At 41.1% G+C, this 13,151-nt stretch overlaps 2 protein-coding genes across 16 annotated transcripts in view; one reads left to right on the top strand and one right to left on the bottom strand.

Moving 5' to 3' along the window:
- The window catches only part of ITSN1 (intersectin 1), a 200,873-nt gene extending 196,250 nt beyond the window's left edge, over nt 1–4,623 (bottom strand). For all 4 annotated transcript variants that reach the window (XR_009047657.1, XM_057696296.1, XM_057696297.1 and 1 more), the window contains exon 1: nt 4,391–4,623. The gene's annotated coding sequence lies outside the window, so the exon portion shown is untranslated. The remainder of the gene's footprint in view (nt 1–4,390) is intronic.
- Nucleotides 4,624–5,333: 710 nt separating this feature from the next.
- Nucleotides 5,334–13,151, top strand: part of LOC130829952 (quinone oxidoreductase-like protein 1) — a 43,918-nt gene continuing 36,100 nt past the window's right edge. For 10 of the 12 annotated variants that reach the window (XM_057696629.1, XM_057696635.1, XM_057696633.1 and 7 more), the window contains exons 1-2: nt 5,334–5,408; nt 12,916–12,987. In XM_057696629.1, the coding sequence (XP_057552612.1) occupies nt 12,922–12,987 (66 nt within the window). In that variant the 5' untranslated portion in view covers nt 5,334–5,408; nt 12,916–12,921. The other 2 variants (XM_057696628.1, XM_057696627.1) reach the window with 2 other exon arrangements.

The following is a 13,151-nucleotide window of genomic DNA, read 5'->3' as shown; positions in this document are numbered from 1 at the left end:
GCTTCCACTGCAGGGGACATGGGTTTGATCCCTGGTCTGGGAACTAAGACCTTGCAAGCCACCCAGAGCAGCCAAAAAAAAAAAAAAAAATGTTAGCCATCATTATTACAGGTGTACGAATTTTCTGACTTTCCATATCACACCACCAAACTGGTCACAATAGCATCCCATTCTTCTTCCTAAAAATAAAAACAATTCACTAGGTTTGTCACTGCTTAAGTCATTCCCCCAAAAAAAGAAAGGGGGAGAGACAGAACTTTCACACACCATGCTAAGAGTGTAAACTGCTACAATCTTTCGAAATGACAAACTGGAAATGTGTATCAAAAACCCTTAAACCCGAGCATGTACTTTGATCCTTCAATCACACCTCTAGAAATTTATCCTAAGGAAAAAAAAAAACTTAAAAGCATATATAGAGATGCAAGGAGGATACTCATTGCAGATACTGATAATAGTGGTGGGAAAAAAATGTTTAATAAAAACAAATAGGTTAAATTATCATTGACCCATAAAATGGAATATTATTCAGTCACTGTTATAAGTGACGGCACAGATATGAAAAGATTCACGATAAGATGTTAAGGAAAAAAGCGCAGGTTACGAGACAACCATATGTATAGCAGGATCCCATATTTGCTACCAAAAATTGTATATAAACAGCCATATGCACACAGAAAAAGGATTTGGAGAGAAATGTATTCAGGTAATGGACCTCTAAGTATTTTACCGTTTTCTACCTTTTACTCCTCTGTATTTCAATTGTTCTACCATAAACATGCAATTCTTTAAAATACAAGGGATTATCTAAACTGATGATAAGTTTCTTTCTGAAATAATACTATTAAGCTGAAAGTGATGGCAGGTTTATCTTGATTTAGAAAAAAAAATCTGCATAGAACTTGACGTTTTATTAAATACTTTCAATGTTTAGTCTGGTTCTTATAATTTAAAAATTGTACATATTTAGTCCCAGGAAATTAGCAAGAGACTTCTTTTTTAAGCAATAGATTTCTACTCGCTACCATAAAGTACAGTGGTACAAAAACTGAGTGGACTACCTAGAGTTGCATACATTTTTATATACCTCAATTTTTTATGATCATCGTAACTACCATTTAGTAAATGAATGTGTCTCAAGAACTTAGGTAAGCACTTGGAAATATTAAATTTTACAACTATTCCCATTTTCAGCTGAGAAACTTGAGGCACTGAGAGGATAGGTGACTAGATCAAAGTCACAGACTATGTGTGGTCAAACCCAATATTCTCTAGAGGTTGCACTCTTAATTATCCATTCCCTCAACTACATGACGGAAGCTGTTATTTACGGGACTGAGTCCTATGCTGGACTCTTACAAAAAGGAGTGAAGGTTATATGTTACAAGTCTGAAAAATAAAATTGGAAAACATACCAATTTTCTATATTTTTTGGAAACCAAGTTTTATTGCATTATGTTGGGCTTATCATAGCTTATAAAATGGCATTTTGATGTAGTGATATCATAGTAATTTACCACTACACTGTGACTTAAATATACATTTTGAGTCTAAGCAAACATTTTGCTAGAAGCCTTCTTTCCAGCTTATCACCTTGAGCAGTCTGTGCTTGGGAAAGGTTCTCTCCTTTTGGAGCCCACCAAACTTACAGAAATGACTGGGGTATAGTACTTGTGGCTCCTAGTTTAAAATCAGTGACTACAAAGTGATAAGATTAACTTTACAAGTAAAGGTTTAAAGACGTGGCCTCACTGTGATGTAATTCACTCAAATATTTCATGGAGTTCCTCCAGGCACTGTTCTAGGCACTGGAGGTACAATGATGAACCAAAGCCTCTGCCCTTCTGAAATGTATATTATAGGTACATTACATATCTGAAGACCATAGTTTTTTATTAGCAGCCTAAGGTATAAAAGTTATTCTGTCACTTGAAAAACTTTCTATCCTCTTCAAAACATGGTCTTAGGACATGCTCAGTGAAAAGGAAGCACAATGCCAGTGGTTCTCCAACGCTACTGTCCAAGAAAACGTCCTGGAGAACTTGCTGGAAATCAGATTCCAGGAGTCCGTATTTTTAACAAGAACCTCAGGTAATGCCAATATATGTGATCTGAGGTCCAGACTTTGAGAAACCCGCCAGTAAGTTGAACCATTCAGAAGAGAATGATCATTGGAAAGAGAAAATCTCTATGGCAGCAGAATGTGAACTGATAACATAAACCCAATCATTCTGTAATGAATTCCCTGTAATTCACAAATCTAGCTAATTAAAAAGCTGAGTAAGAGTAGAGGGATTTACCAGCACCTCCTTTTAACCCCCTTTATAGGAGATTTGAGTTTCCCTCAATCTAGTTATTTGGGGAAAACATGAACTTAAGCAGAGTTTTACTACCAATATTAGGGATAAGCATTAAGAAAAAGAAAATTGCTAGTCAATTGCAAAAAAAAAAAAAAAAAAGCTAAGAGAGACAAACATTTCACAGAACTCACTCGCTACCACTCATTTTATGCCCTATTTCACAATGCTTAGTATCTGAACAATCCACAGAGTTCCAAAGTACATCAAAAATTTGTTCATTTCCTCTGTTACTCAGGGAGAATAATAACAGACTTTTGTGAAGGTACCATGTGCCTCAGCAATTTCAATAGATACATTCTTAGATAAAGAAATAGCCTTAAAAAAAATTCTATCAGAAATGCTCCTTACTGGAGCTACTCAAGGAAATTTTAAATAATTTTTAAGCCATCACTAGATTAGTGACTCTCATTTCTCAGTTGAGATCACCTAAAATTTCTGAGTTCTTTACAAACCTGCTAAGAAAGAACTCAATATTTTAAAAGTTTTTTTTTTTAGTTATAAGCAAACAACCAACAAAACATAAATGTTTCAAATAAACTATTAAAAATTTAAAAACAAAAACATAGTATTTTGTTCTCAGTGACAGGTAGAAATCATAACTTTGACGGGTGTTTAAGCTTCTGCACCTTAAGCCATCCAAAAATAAAAGTATCCCAACAAATACATTCCTCCTATTTCAGAGGTTAAGAGTAGCACTACATAAACCAGCTGGCCTGCTGGATCCCCAGTTCCTGCCCACTACATAATCCATGAGATCTCTGAGCCTGGTCTTCATCCTTTCAAAGGGATTAGTAAAAACTGCCTCCCCGCTGACAGAATTGAGGCTTTCCAGATGCATTTTTTGGAATGGTATTTATTTTATTATCTATACTTTTTATTGTACCTGTTTTTATTATTTGTACGTTCCGACCACGGAAACATTAAGAGTAGGATGCCAGCAGATAGGCACAAAGAAACGCGTCTGTCCGGAGTCTGCATATATTTAAAATTTCAGGCTGGCACTGCCTTCAGAATAGCACTGATGATGGCAAAGTTCTAAAGGAAACTTTCATATTAAGAGGCTATCAAAAATCTCCACAGCCTTCAACTCAACACAGAAGCCGCTAATTTATTTCTTCAAAAGCAAAGTCTTTAGTCTGAATCACAACAAAAGATGCCCATAGGAAATGTAATCTCCGATGCTGCCTTCTAACCCAAAGGCAAACAAGAAGTAAAGGAAGGCGCAACCCATTCCTCGTCGCTTTCCTTTTCCTGGGGATTCTGATTACATTTCCTCGTTCAAGCGAGAGCCGGTAATTGCGCCTTCGGTCCACACAGTAAAACCGTGGTGTCTCTGCGTAAAGGAGGGAAGGGGAACGGCAGACACCGGGGACGCGCTCCCACTGAAAAGGAGAGCCGCTTTCTGTTAAATACCTTCAGAGTCAGCCCCAGCAGGAGGACTCGGGGCCAAACGGCATTGACTGCCCTTCACTGACAGGGATTTCGCAGGCACGCGAGAGAGAGAAGAAGGGATGAGCCGCGGACTCGAGGCCGGGGGACAGGGGCGGGAGGCGCGATGCCGCTCCCCGCGAGCTCGGGATCCCCAGGAGGCCGGCGAGGAGGCGAGGCTTGGCCGGCCCGCCACGCTCCGGCGGCCGAGGGCAGCGAGGTCAGCCCTGGGAGGACCGGCCGCCCCACGTCCCCCCGTGAGCAAGGAGAGACCCTGCTCGGCCGGCCGCGGCTGCGGACGCCCATTCAACCCGAAGCCCGTCCCGTGGCCGCCACCCCCTCGGTCCGCCGCGGAGCCCCCGCCACCCGGCGGCCGGCAGCCGGCCGCCCCACCTCCGCCCCCGGGAGGATGGGAAGGACGAGGCACAGCGCGGCGGGCGCCGCGCCTCCCAGGCGCGCGGCGAAGGGTGCAGGGCGCCCGAGGGGACGCGCACCGGCCCGCAGCACAGGCGCCCCGGGCGGCCATCGTGCCGACCCCCGCGCCGACCCCCGCCCCCGCCGCCTTCCCGGTCCAGGCCGCCGCGGTCCAGCGCGCTCCTCACCTCATCTCCAGGCGGGTCCACGATGCCGCCCCAGGGACAAATCAGTGCCGCTCACTCACAGCGGGAGGGGACGCAGGAGCCGCAGCCCCGCACACCATCCCCGCCCGCCCCTCCGTGCGTCCCGGAGCCCGCTCGGGATCCTCCCTCGCGAGCCGCCGTACTACGGAGCAACCAAGCTGCGCTCCCTCCCCTGTCCTCCGCTCTTCTCTACCTCCTCCGCTCCCTCGCTCCCGCCTATCTCCTCATCTCCCTCGGCTGCCTCCCCCGCTCCCATCCACCCCTCCATCTCCGCCCACGGGTGGGTGGAGACAAGAAACGTACCAATCGGAAGAAGAGGCCCACACCTCCTCACCGCCCCCTGCCTCTGGCCCCGCCCACCGCGGGGACTGCACGGAGGGGGAGACGAGAAAAATGAAGGAGGACGGAGTGACAGCCAAAGAAACCAATCAGCAAACCCAAAGGGGGCGTGACCTGAGCTCTCCTTCCTCCCCGCCCCTTTTCCAGAAAGGCGTAGCTGGAGGCATCTAGTCTGAGGTTTTCTTGATGGGGCTGATAGAGATGTTGTTCCATGATTTCGGTGCATTTGTCCGTTGCTGTGCAAGGCGAGACGCTAGTTAGGATACATTCAACTAACTAACGGAGGGTGTTAAAGGAGAGAACAATGTGGAGGCAAAAGGGAGGCGGGGCACAGTCCAAGGAAGGCCATGGGGATACGGTTGGAATGAGGAAGGGTGTGGTCTTTAACTGAAATTTGCATAAAACAACCCTTCGGGCGACTAGGACTTCGAGCATTTATTGGCAGCCCCTGGTGCGTCGCCTTAGAGCATGCCGGGAGATGTAGTTATATGTTCGGTTGCTATGGCGTTCTCTACGCCTCCGAGAGTCCGAGAGCCTTCAAGACTGACGAGCGGCCTGGCCAATGGGAACAGCCCCTGGCCTAGAGGGGGCGTGCCCTCCGCAGAAGGACTCGAAGGTGGCGGTGGTGAAGGTGTAGGCCGTTGGAGCCGCTCCGAGGCAGGTGAGCGCCGAGAAACGCGCTGTGTGTCTTGGGAAACCGGGCCTTGGGCCAAAGATCGGGAGACGCCCCGCGGAACCGTCCAGCCCTGGGGCGGATGGTGGTTCCCGCCGCACCCCAACCTCAGACCTCTCGGGCGCTGGCCTAGCTTAGCTGAGGCCGCTGAGGGGCGGGTAAGACTTAATTTGACTGACGATTTCCTGGTCCTTACAGTTTTTGATGATAGATTTTATCCCAGTTTGCATCTCTCTCCACATTTATGGAGGCAGAAGTCTGGAAGTTTCCTTCCACTGAATCTCCCAGGTAGGATTTTCCTCCTTCCTGCATCTTTTTGTTCCTATACTTTGAGATTTTTTTTTTCTTTCTACCTTACTGCTTCTCTACCACCGCTTTCTCCTCCACTTTTTTTTTTTTTTCCAGTGAGCAGTTTCTTAAAGCAAGGGTATTCGCATTTATGTATTTATAGGGCCAGATTTGCCCTCTAGATTAAGCTAAACAGAGGAATACTCTGGGGCAATGCGTGAGAATCACCTCGGAATCATATTGAAGCGCAGATGCTGATTCTGTAGGGCTGGGCGGGACCTGAGTATCTGCATTTCTGACAAGCTCTCAGGTGCTGCTGGTCCACATTATGAGCAGCAAGGACCTACCTCAACTCTGCTGAGAACAGGTTTAATGGGAACCACATTACTTTTTAAAAATGAAAAGAAACATGTGAAGTTAATTTTACCCAGTTTATCTAAAATATTAATGTTTCAACACATAATCAAATATTTACAAATTAAGACGTTATACGTTCTCTCTTTTTCTTCATATTACGTCTCCCAAATCGGATGTGCATCTTACGCTCACAGCACATCTGAATTCTGACTAGGCCCGGTTCAAGGGCTCCTTGGTGGCTAGTGGCTACTGTTACTGGACAGGACAGATCTAGATGATATCATAGGCCACTGCAGAAATTAAGAAGTGTTAAAACTCAGGTTGCACCTGACAGAACCCCTTGCTGCTCTGTGAGATGAGTTTTGGAACTGCTTTACAACTTCTCTGCTCAATTTACAGAAATAATAGTAAAAATAGCCAACAGTTATTGAACACTTACTCTGTGCCAGATATTGTACTGAGTGCTTTGCATGTATTATTTAAGCCTCACAGTAATCCTTTTAAGTAACTACTGTTATTATCCCTGTTTTCTAGATATGGAATCTAAGGCCTAGGAGGTTAAAATTACATAACCCAAGTCATACAGTGAATAGGTAGGAAAGGATTCAGTGTAGGGTCAGTTATGACTTCTAAATGCTGTTCATCAACCATTGCAGTGTGTGATTGTTACCTTTTATCACTAATTTCAACTCATTGATGCCTGTGCTCTAGATTATGACAGAGGATGAGACATTCATTGCAACAGAGTGGGTTCCCCATACAAGGCAAAGTTGCCTGTCAGTTGCAGTGAAATATTTGATAGTTTTACAACTCTCTGTTCTGTGCATTCAAATCAAAGTTCTAGATTGAAGAAGAGTGTTCAAAACTTCAAGGAGATATATAGGCCTTTGAACCAGTACTATACTCTGGACAGTAATGTGTCTTCGTTTATTTGTGTACCTCCCTGAAGGAGGAAAATGGGAAGGCTTGGGAATTCTTAAAATGTTTCACTGTGGAATCACAATGTTTTGGGGGTTTGTTTTTGGTGAAATCTTTTTTTAACTGATAAAAATGAATGTTTTCTTGTTCCTGTGAACTTCACATAGAATAGTTCAAAGACAACTTTATTTATGATTTTTCTAGACTCAATAAATAGTACTACATCGAGCCAAGGGGAGTTTTATGAGTAGAAAAGCAAAAACACACATATCCACATATGCTCAAATGTAGTATTTTGCAAAATAATTTTCTTCTCTTTTTATACATTATAATAAAGATGACATCTCGTGGATTATTTTCCCGATTGTGAATTTATTAGTAAATATTAATCAAAATTAGTTCCTACTTTGCATCTGAAGTAAGAAATGATTTAGGATCCTTTTAGTGATTGAGAAAATGAAGTGTTAACAAACTGCAATAATGTTAGTCTGTGGAGAAGTAGATCCCTTAAGTCAGTTGGAGAAGAGGGAGAATGTAGTAGAGGTATAGGGAGGATCAGTCAGCTGTTTATCTTCCTCGTCACCTGCCTTGTCCCAGTGTCACATGATTAAGCCAGCGGGAAGGGAAGACTGTCATTCATCCCACCATTGGCTCCAGTGTTCCCCAGTAGTACAATATGGGAAAATATGATGCTAATTCAGAAATATAAATGAAAGTTAAGTTTCTGCCATTTACTATATTAAATTGCCCTACATCAAATAGAAACTGGACCAAAGATTTCTAATTTTTGAATTAATGACCATCCCACTGCCCCCATTCACCCATTACCTACCCTGCAGCGGTACTAGCAAGGGGGTCCTGCTAGTAAGAATCCTTAAGTGAAAAGGTATTTTGTAAATCAACAAATAAAAAAAGTTAAGCTCTCTCAGAGGCAGGAGAATTAATCAGAAGTTCTTTTGAGATTCAAAAGAGGTCATTTTCGGAAGCCACTTGTTGCATAGATAGGCAACAATTTGACGAATCCAATTGAATGCCTTTTGTTGCTTCCACCTAAAGCCTATATCAAAACAGTTTTTTTCCTTTCCTAATTCTTCTTTCAGCTATCTTTAGATCTCAGGTTGTGTGTGATGTAAAGATTATGCTACATTTGTATAAATTCAGTTGAGTATGTCTTGATAATGTTTCTATAAATCTAGATTCTCTTAATTAGAAGAGACTTTGTTATGATCATCAAATCCCCCGACCCCCTCAACTGATGCTTGAGTCTCCTTGTGATGCATCACATGTGTATCCAGCCTCTAGTTTAAATCCATCTAGTAATAGGGACCATGCAACTTCATGCATTTTCCTAAGCTTTAAATTATATACCTAAAATGTGAAATAGAAAGGTCTTATGATACGTGTTATTAGCTAGAAATGCTTTCCAGGGTTTAGTTCCCTATGAGCCACTATCACAGTGTCTCCCATGCCCATCTTGTAACAGGCACAGGAGAACAGTACAATATGTAGCAAAACACCTGTGTATTCATTGCTTATGTAAAGTCTCCTGAAGATATACAGATTTCTAGACACCGTTGCCTGCACAATGTAGAGATGTGCCTCCCTCTTTACGAAGCAGAGCTGGCCTATCTAGTTAGCACTACCAGTCTCCTCCACAACCTGCAAAGTATGGTGTTTGAACCAGACCCCCAGCTAGTTACTTTGGTTATACTGAGCATATGTTTTACAGGTACATGTTTTGACATACTTCTTTATCTGATATGTGGACATGTATGAAAAGCCCCACATATGAGAACGTTGTTAAAACTGAATATTAAGTCGCCTCTTCAATGTAGCTGAAGACTTACGCCTAACGATCCCACTGATATCATAATGCTGTACACGAGGCCCAGCGTGATGGTGAACATACGGGCCCACGTTTCAGAGTCGACTTCATCCGGTTTTTCTGGTAGCCGAGCTGCTTGACAGCGTATCTGTGCTTTGCCTAAAATAGAAATGAGGGTGGGTTAGAAGCATTAAAACTGAATCCTGAACCTGAAGTGGCCGCCATGTTGTAAAGTTTGTGTTGGGGAAAAATGGAAATTTGAGCATTTAAGAAGAGTTTGGACTTGCAGGCTTGAGTTGTCCACAGAGTATCAGGTGTATTGGGTGAGGGAAAGAAAGGAAGCTGTTCAGCAGCCTGTGGCCATAGCCCAGGCCTGAGGCGTTGCAGTGTTAGCCCATCACTTGTGCTAACATCTAAAATAAGCAGGTAAGCCAGGACATTGTAATAGAAAAGGTGGCCTCATGGTGGATAACTTAATACAACGGAAAGAATTATGATAGGTTCTAAGATATCCTCGATGACTGAAGTTTGGTACAGCAAAATCTTGTTTGGGGGGAAAAACGAGTGTAGTTTATGTCTTGAATTTGAGGTGGATCTGATGCAACACTGCTGGTCTGAAAGTGTAGATAAGGAATGATCTGTAGAGGTTTTATTTACAATTATTAATAGATGAGCTCCTTGGGGCATTAGTGTAGCAGGGTAAGAGCAAGTAGAGTTCATGTTGTTATAACTAAGATGAAACCATTTGAAATTTCTTCCCATTGACTTTTTTAGAAAGCCCTTAAAAGATTAGTACTTTCTTTAACTACTTTCTTGGTGTTATTTATGGTAAGTGTTTAATTTATGCAAATTCCTTATTCAGCTTTGTACCAAAAATTATTTAAAATAAGGGTCATAATTTTTGTTCCTCCAAATTTTTAATAGGTTTAATATGTGACCATTATGAAAATTTAAAGTATTACAAACATAATCTTCGATTTGTGGACTTATGTTGAAAGTATTTAAAATTGGATGTACCTGAAAAATTATAAAACTTTTATGCTTTTTATAGGGCTTTTTACATCAGCCTACATTTTTAAACAGGTTTGTTTTCATTTAAAAGTTTTACGTAGCACTTTTTTGATAATGGAAAGCTTATAATAGAATATATAATTTTTGAGGTTACATGACATTCATCCTTGGAAATGGTGTGATAAGCAGTCTAAGTATACATTTAATTTATATTTTTATTTTATGACTTATTCAGTTATTTTATTTCCTGTGTGCAATTATCTTTAATATTCAATAAAATTTTATTCAATAAAATTTTAATTGAATAAAAATTGTATTAAATAATTGACTGAGTGTTCCATTTAATCTGGACCAGTGCCTAAGAAACTAAGTGGGACTTAAATACCATCCATTCTACCATTTTCTCTGTGTTAAGAACTTAGTATTCCTTTTTTGGGTTGCAAAACGAATAATATTTCCTTAGTTTTCTTCTGGCCACTTTTGTAAAAACACTTCCTTCACTTTGTAACTTGGAGGGTTTTTTTTTTTTTTTTTTTTGCTCCTACATGGTTCCTTTTTGGACCAACTAAACATTACTTTTTTCTACCAGCCAGACTGATTGTAACCTGATTTGGAGGAACTATTTAGGATGATAAGACCAAAAATATTGGCATTATATATATATATAACAGTTGTCTTGAGGGACACTAGGGATTCACACAAACAGCTTCCAGGGTCTTTGAAATTGGGGTGCAAACCGTATAAAATCCATATGACTGCTGATCTGAGAGACATGCCATGTGTTTTCAGATGCAATGGGCAGAGAAGACAGTGGCTTCCAGAATTACAAAGGGACAGGCTTTGAAATCAAGGTGTTGATGTGTAATTATTTCATTTCTCAAAAAGGCAACTCTAGTAGCTCCAGACTGAATAGGAGGAGAGATTTATTTATTTAATAATAATGGATACTGATTTTTCGAAGCAATAGCTAGGAAAACCCATTAGTTAGTGAGTAAATAAAGCAAGGATTTGTTTGTTCGTATTGTAACGAAATCTCCAGGCATGGAACAGATGGGGTAGATTGCTGTCACTAGGAGGTGATTTCAGAGGAAGTAGGACTTGAGCTTTATTTACTTTGCAGAATCTGTAGTGTAAGTACAGTACAGTCTTGGAGAGCTGGCAGTGCCTGGAGCCCTGAGACAGCGGTGGCCGTATGGTATGAAGTCATACTGACTAGATCAAGATCAGACAGGGTATGTGTTGGAAAAATGGGTGAGTAAGGTAGACTGGGGACATTGGGTATGCATTTTAGACAGCCTTGACAGCTAGTCAGAAGAGCTTATATCAAAGGGAATGCATAGCTGCTGTTCTAGGTTCTTCCACTCGCCTCTGCCACCCCAGCAAATACATTGATGTATGTATTGACACACACACAGAGATCTTCCCTAACCAGAAGGCTAGATTTAATTAAATCATCTGACCTGGCTCATCCTTTTTTATATGTTTTGTTGATAGATGCTACATACATAATTTCTATGTATGTCTGCAATGTCTACTCATTTCTGTTAGTTCCAGCATTTGAGTATTACCCTGTAGAAAGTAGCAACCATTACTGAACTGCTCAGTAAAAACCCTCTATACAGATCCAGTAGATCTGCTAAGATTTAGCTTACAGGGCCTCAGAAGCGTGGGACCTGTGCAGTCACACTGGACCTCACAGTCAGAAGGGACTCATGCTTGGTTTAATGCGTGGCTGTCAACATCTTGAAATTTTAATGGTTTCTGGACAAGGTTCCCCACATTTTCATTTTGCAGTGAGCCTTGCAAGTTATATTGCTAATTCTGTCAACAAGTGCTTAATTATCAATCCTAAACTCAAGGAGATAGGATTCTAGTTTTAAGTGAGACATCTAATGTTAGCAGCTCAATAGAAAACCATTAAATGTGGTTAAGAGAAATGACTTGGAGTTGGTGGCACCTGATTTGTCTCGGCCCTGGCCCCGCTGGCGCTCTGAGACCCTGGTATGCACCTTAGCCTCTGTGAGCTTCAGTTTGCTCATCCCTCAAATAAATTCAATAATAGTGTGGTGCTTTCACCAAAAAATATGTACAAGAATGTTCTTAGCAGGATAATTTGTAAAAGCCTTAAACTGGAAACAATCAAATGTCTCTCTTGAGTGGAATGGATATAGAGTAGTTTATTCATATCGTGAAATAGCATTTAACAATGAGAATGAGTAAAATAAATGCAACCACAGGCAACAGCGTGAAGGAAACTCATAAACATAATAGTGAGAGAAAGAAACAGAACATAAAGGAGCATGATTTCATTTATGTAAGGTCAAAAACAGACAAAACTAATCTGCTCTTAAAACTCAGGATATTGAGTATCCTCAGGAGGGGGAGGTAGTGACTAGAAGGGGAACCAGGGAGCTTCAGGAGTTCTAGTGATATGTTTCCTGCCGTGACATGGCCATGTTCACCTTCTAAAATTCAGCAAGCTATACCTTAGCATCTGTGAACTTTTCTATGTGTACTTCTACAAAATTTACATTTAAAAAATAGTTTTATCATACAATTACTATGAAAATTAAAGAAACAACTGTGGAACCCTTAGAGATGCTTCAAGAATTCCACAGAATACAGGGTTAAACACTTGCATTAAATGGCTTATAAACTGATACAGAGGAATTAGGAGCACAATTTCAATGAGTGTCTTGATTGTCCACGTTTTCCTTTTTAATGGTCTTTTTTTTTAAGACTGAAGGCCCTTTAAATGACACATTTGGTTATTAAAACTGAGCCCTCTGGCCTGCATAATTTTTTTTTTCAACCGTCATAATTTTCATTGAGTAGTAAAGTGAAGTTAAGCACATCCTCACCTTTGTGTGAAAGGTTGAACTATAAGCCCGTTCTCAAATGAGTGCCAGAGATTGTTGCGTATTCTCTTGTTTGATTGCTTTCAAGAACTATTACCTAAATTTGTTTGAAGACTACACTTAGTGTTGTCATTTTATCCTTACCCAGCACTGTTTTTCAATTTTTACCTTCCTTTGATCTGGAAGACATTTTGTTGGTTAGTTTATTTCATGTGTATTTTTGTTTGTTTGTTTTTAGGTGACTATGAAAGGCTTATATTTTCAACAGAGTTCTACAAGTGAAGAAATAACATTTGTGTTCCAAGAAAGGGTAAGAAAAATTGTTTAATCATTACATGAAACAAGATAGTGTATTTTCCACATGTGACAGACCCAGTTTTAAATGGCCTGTTACAAATTGTTTTGAGTGGAACTAAATGAGTGGATATTACTTAAGTGAAACCCTATAAATGACTTTAATCTTATGGGAAAACA

This window comes from Hippopotamus amphibius, chromosome 10 (genome assembly GCF_030028045.1).
Source record: "Hippopotamus amphibius kiboko isolate mHipAmp2 chromosome 10, mHipAmp2.hap2, whole genome shotgun sequence".
Classification (NCBI taxonomy): domain Eukaryota; kingdom Metazoa; phylum Chordata; class Mammalia; order Artiodactyla; family Hippopotamidae; genus Hippopotamus; species Hippopotamus amphibius.
The sequence above is the reverse complement of the archived record's forward strand: the minus strand, read 5'-3'. Positions and strand labels throughout refer to the sequence as shown.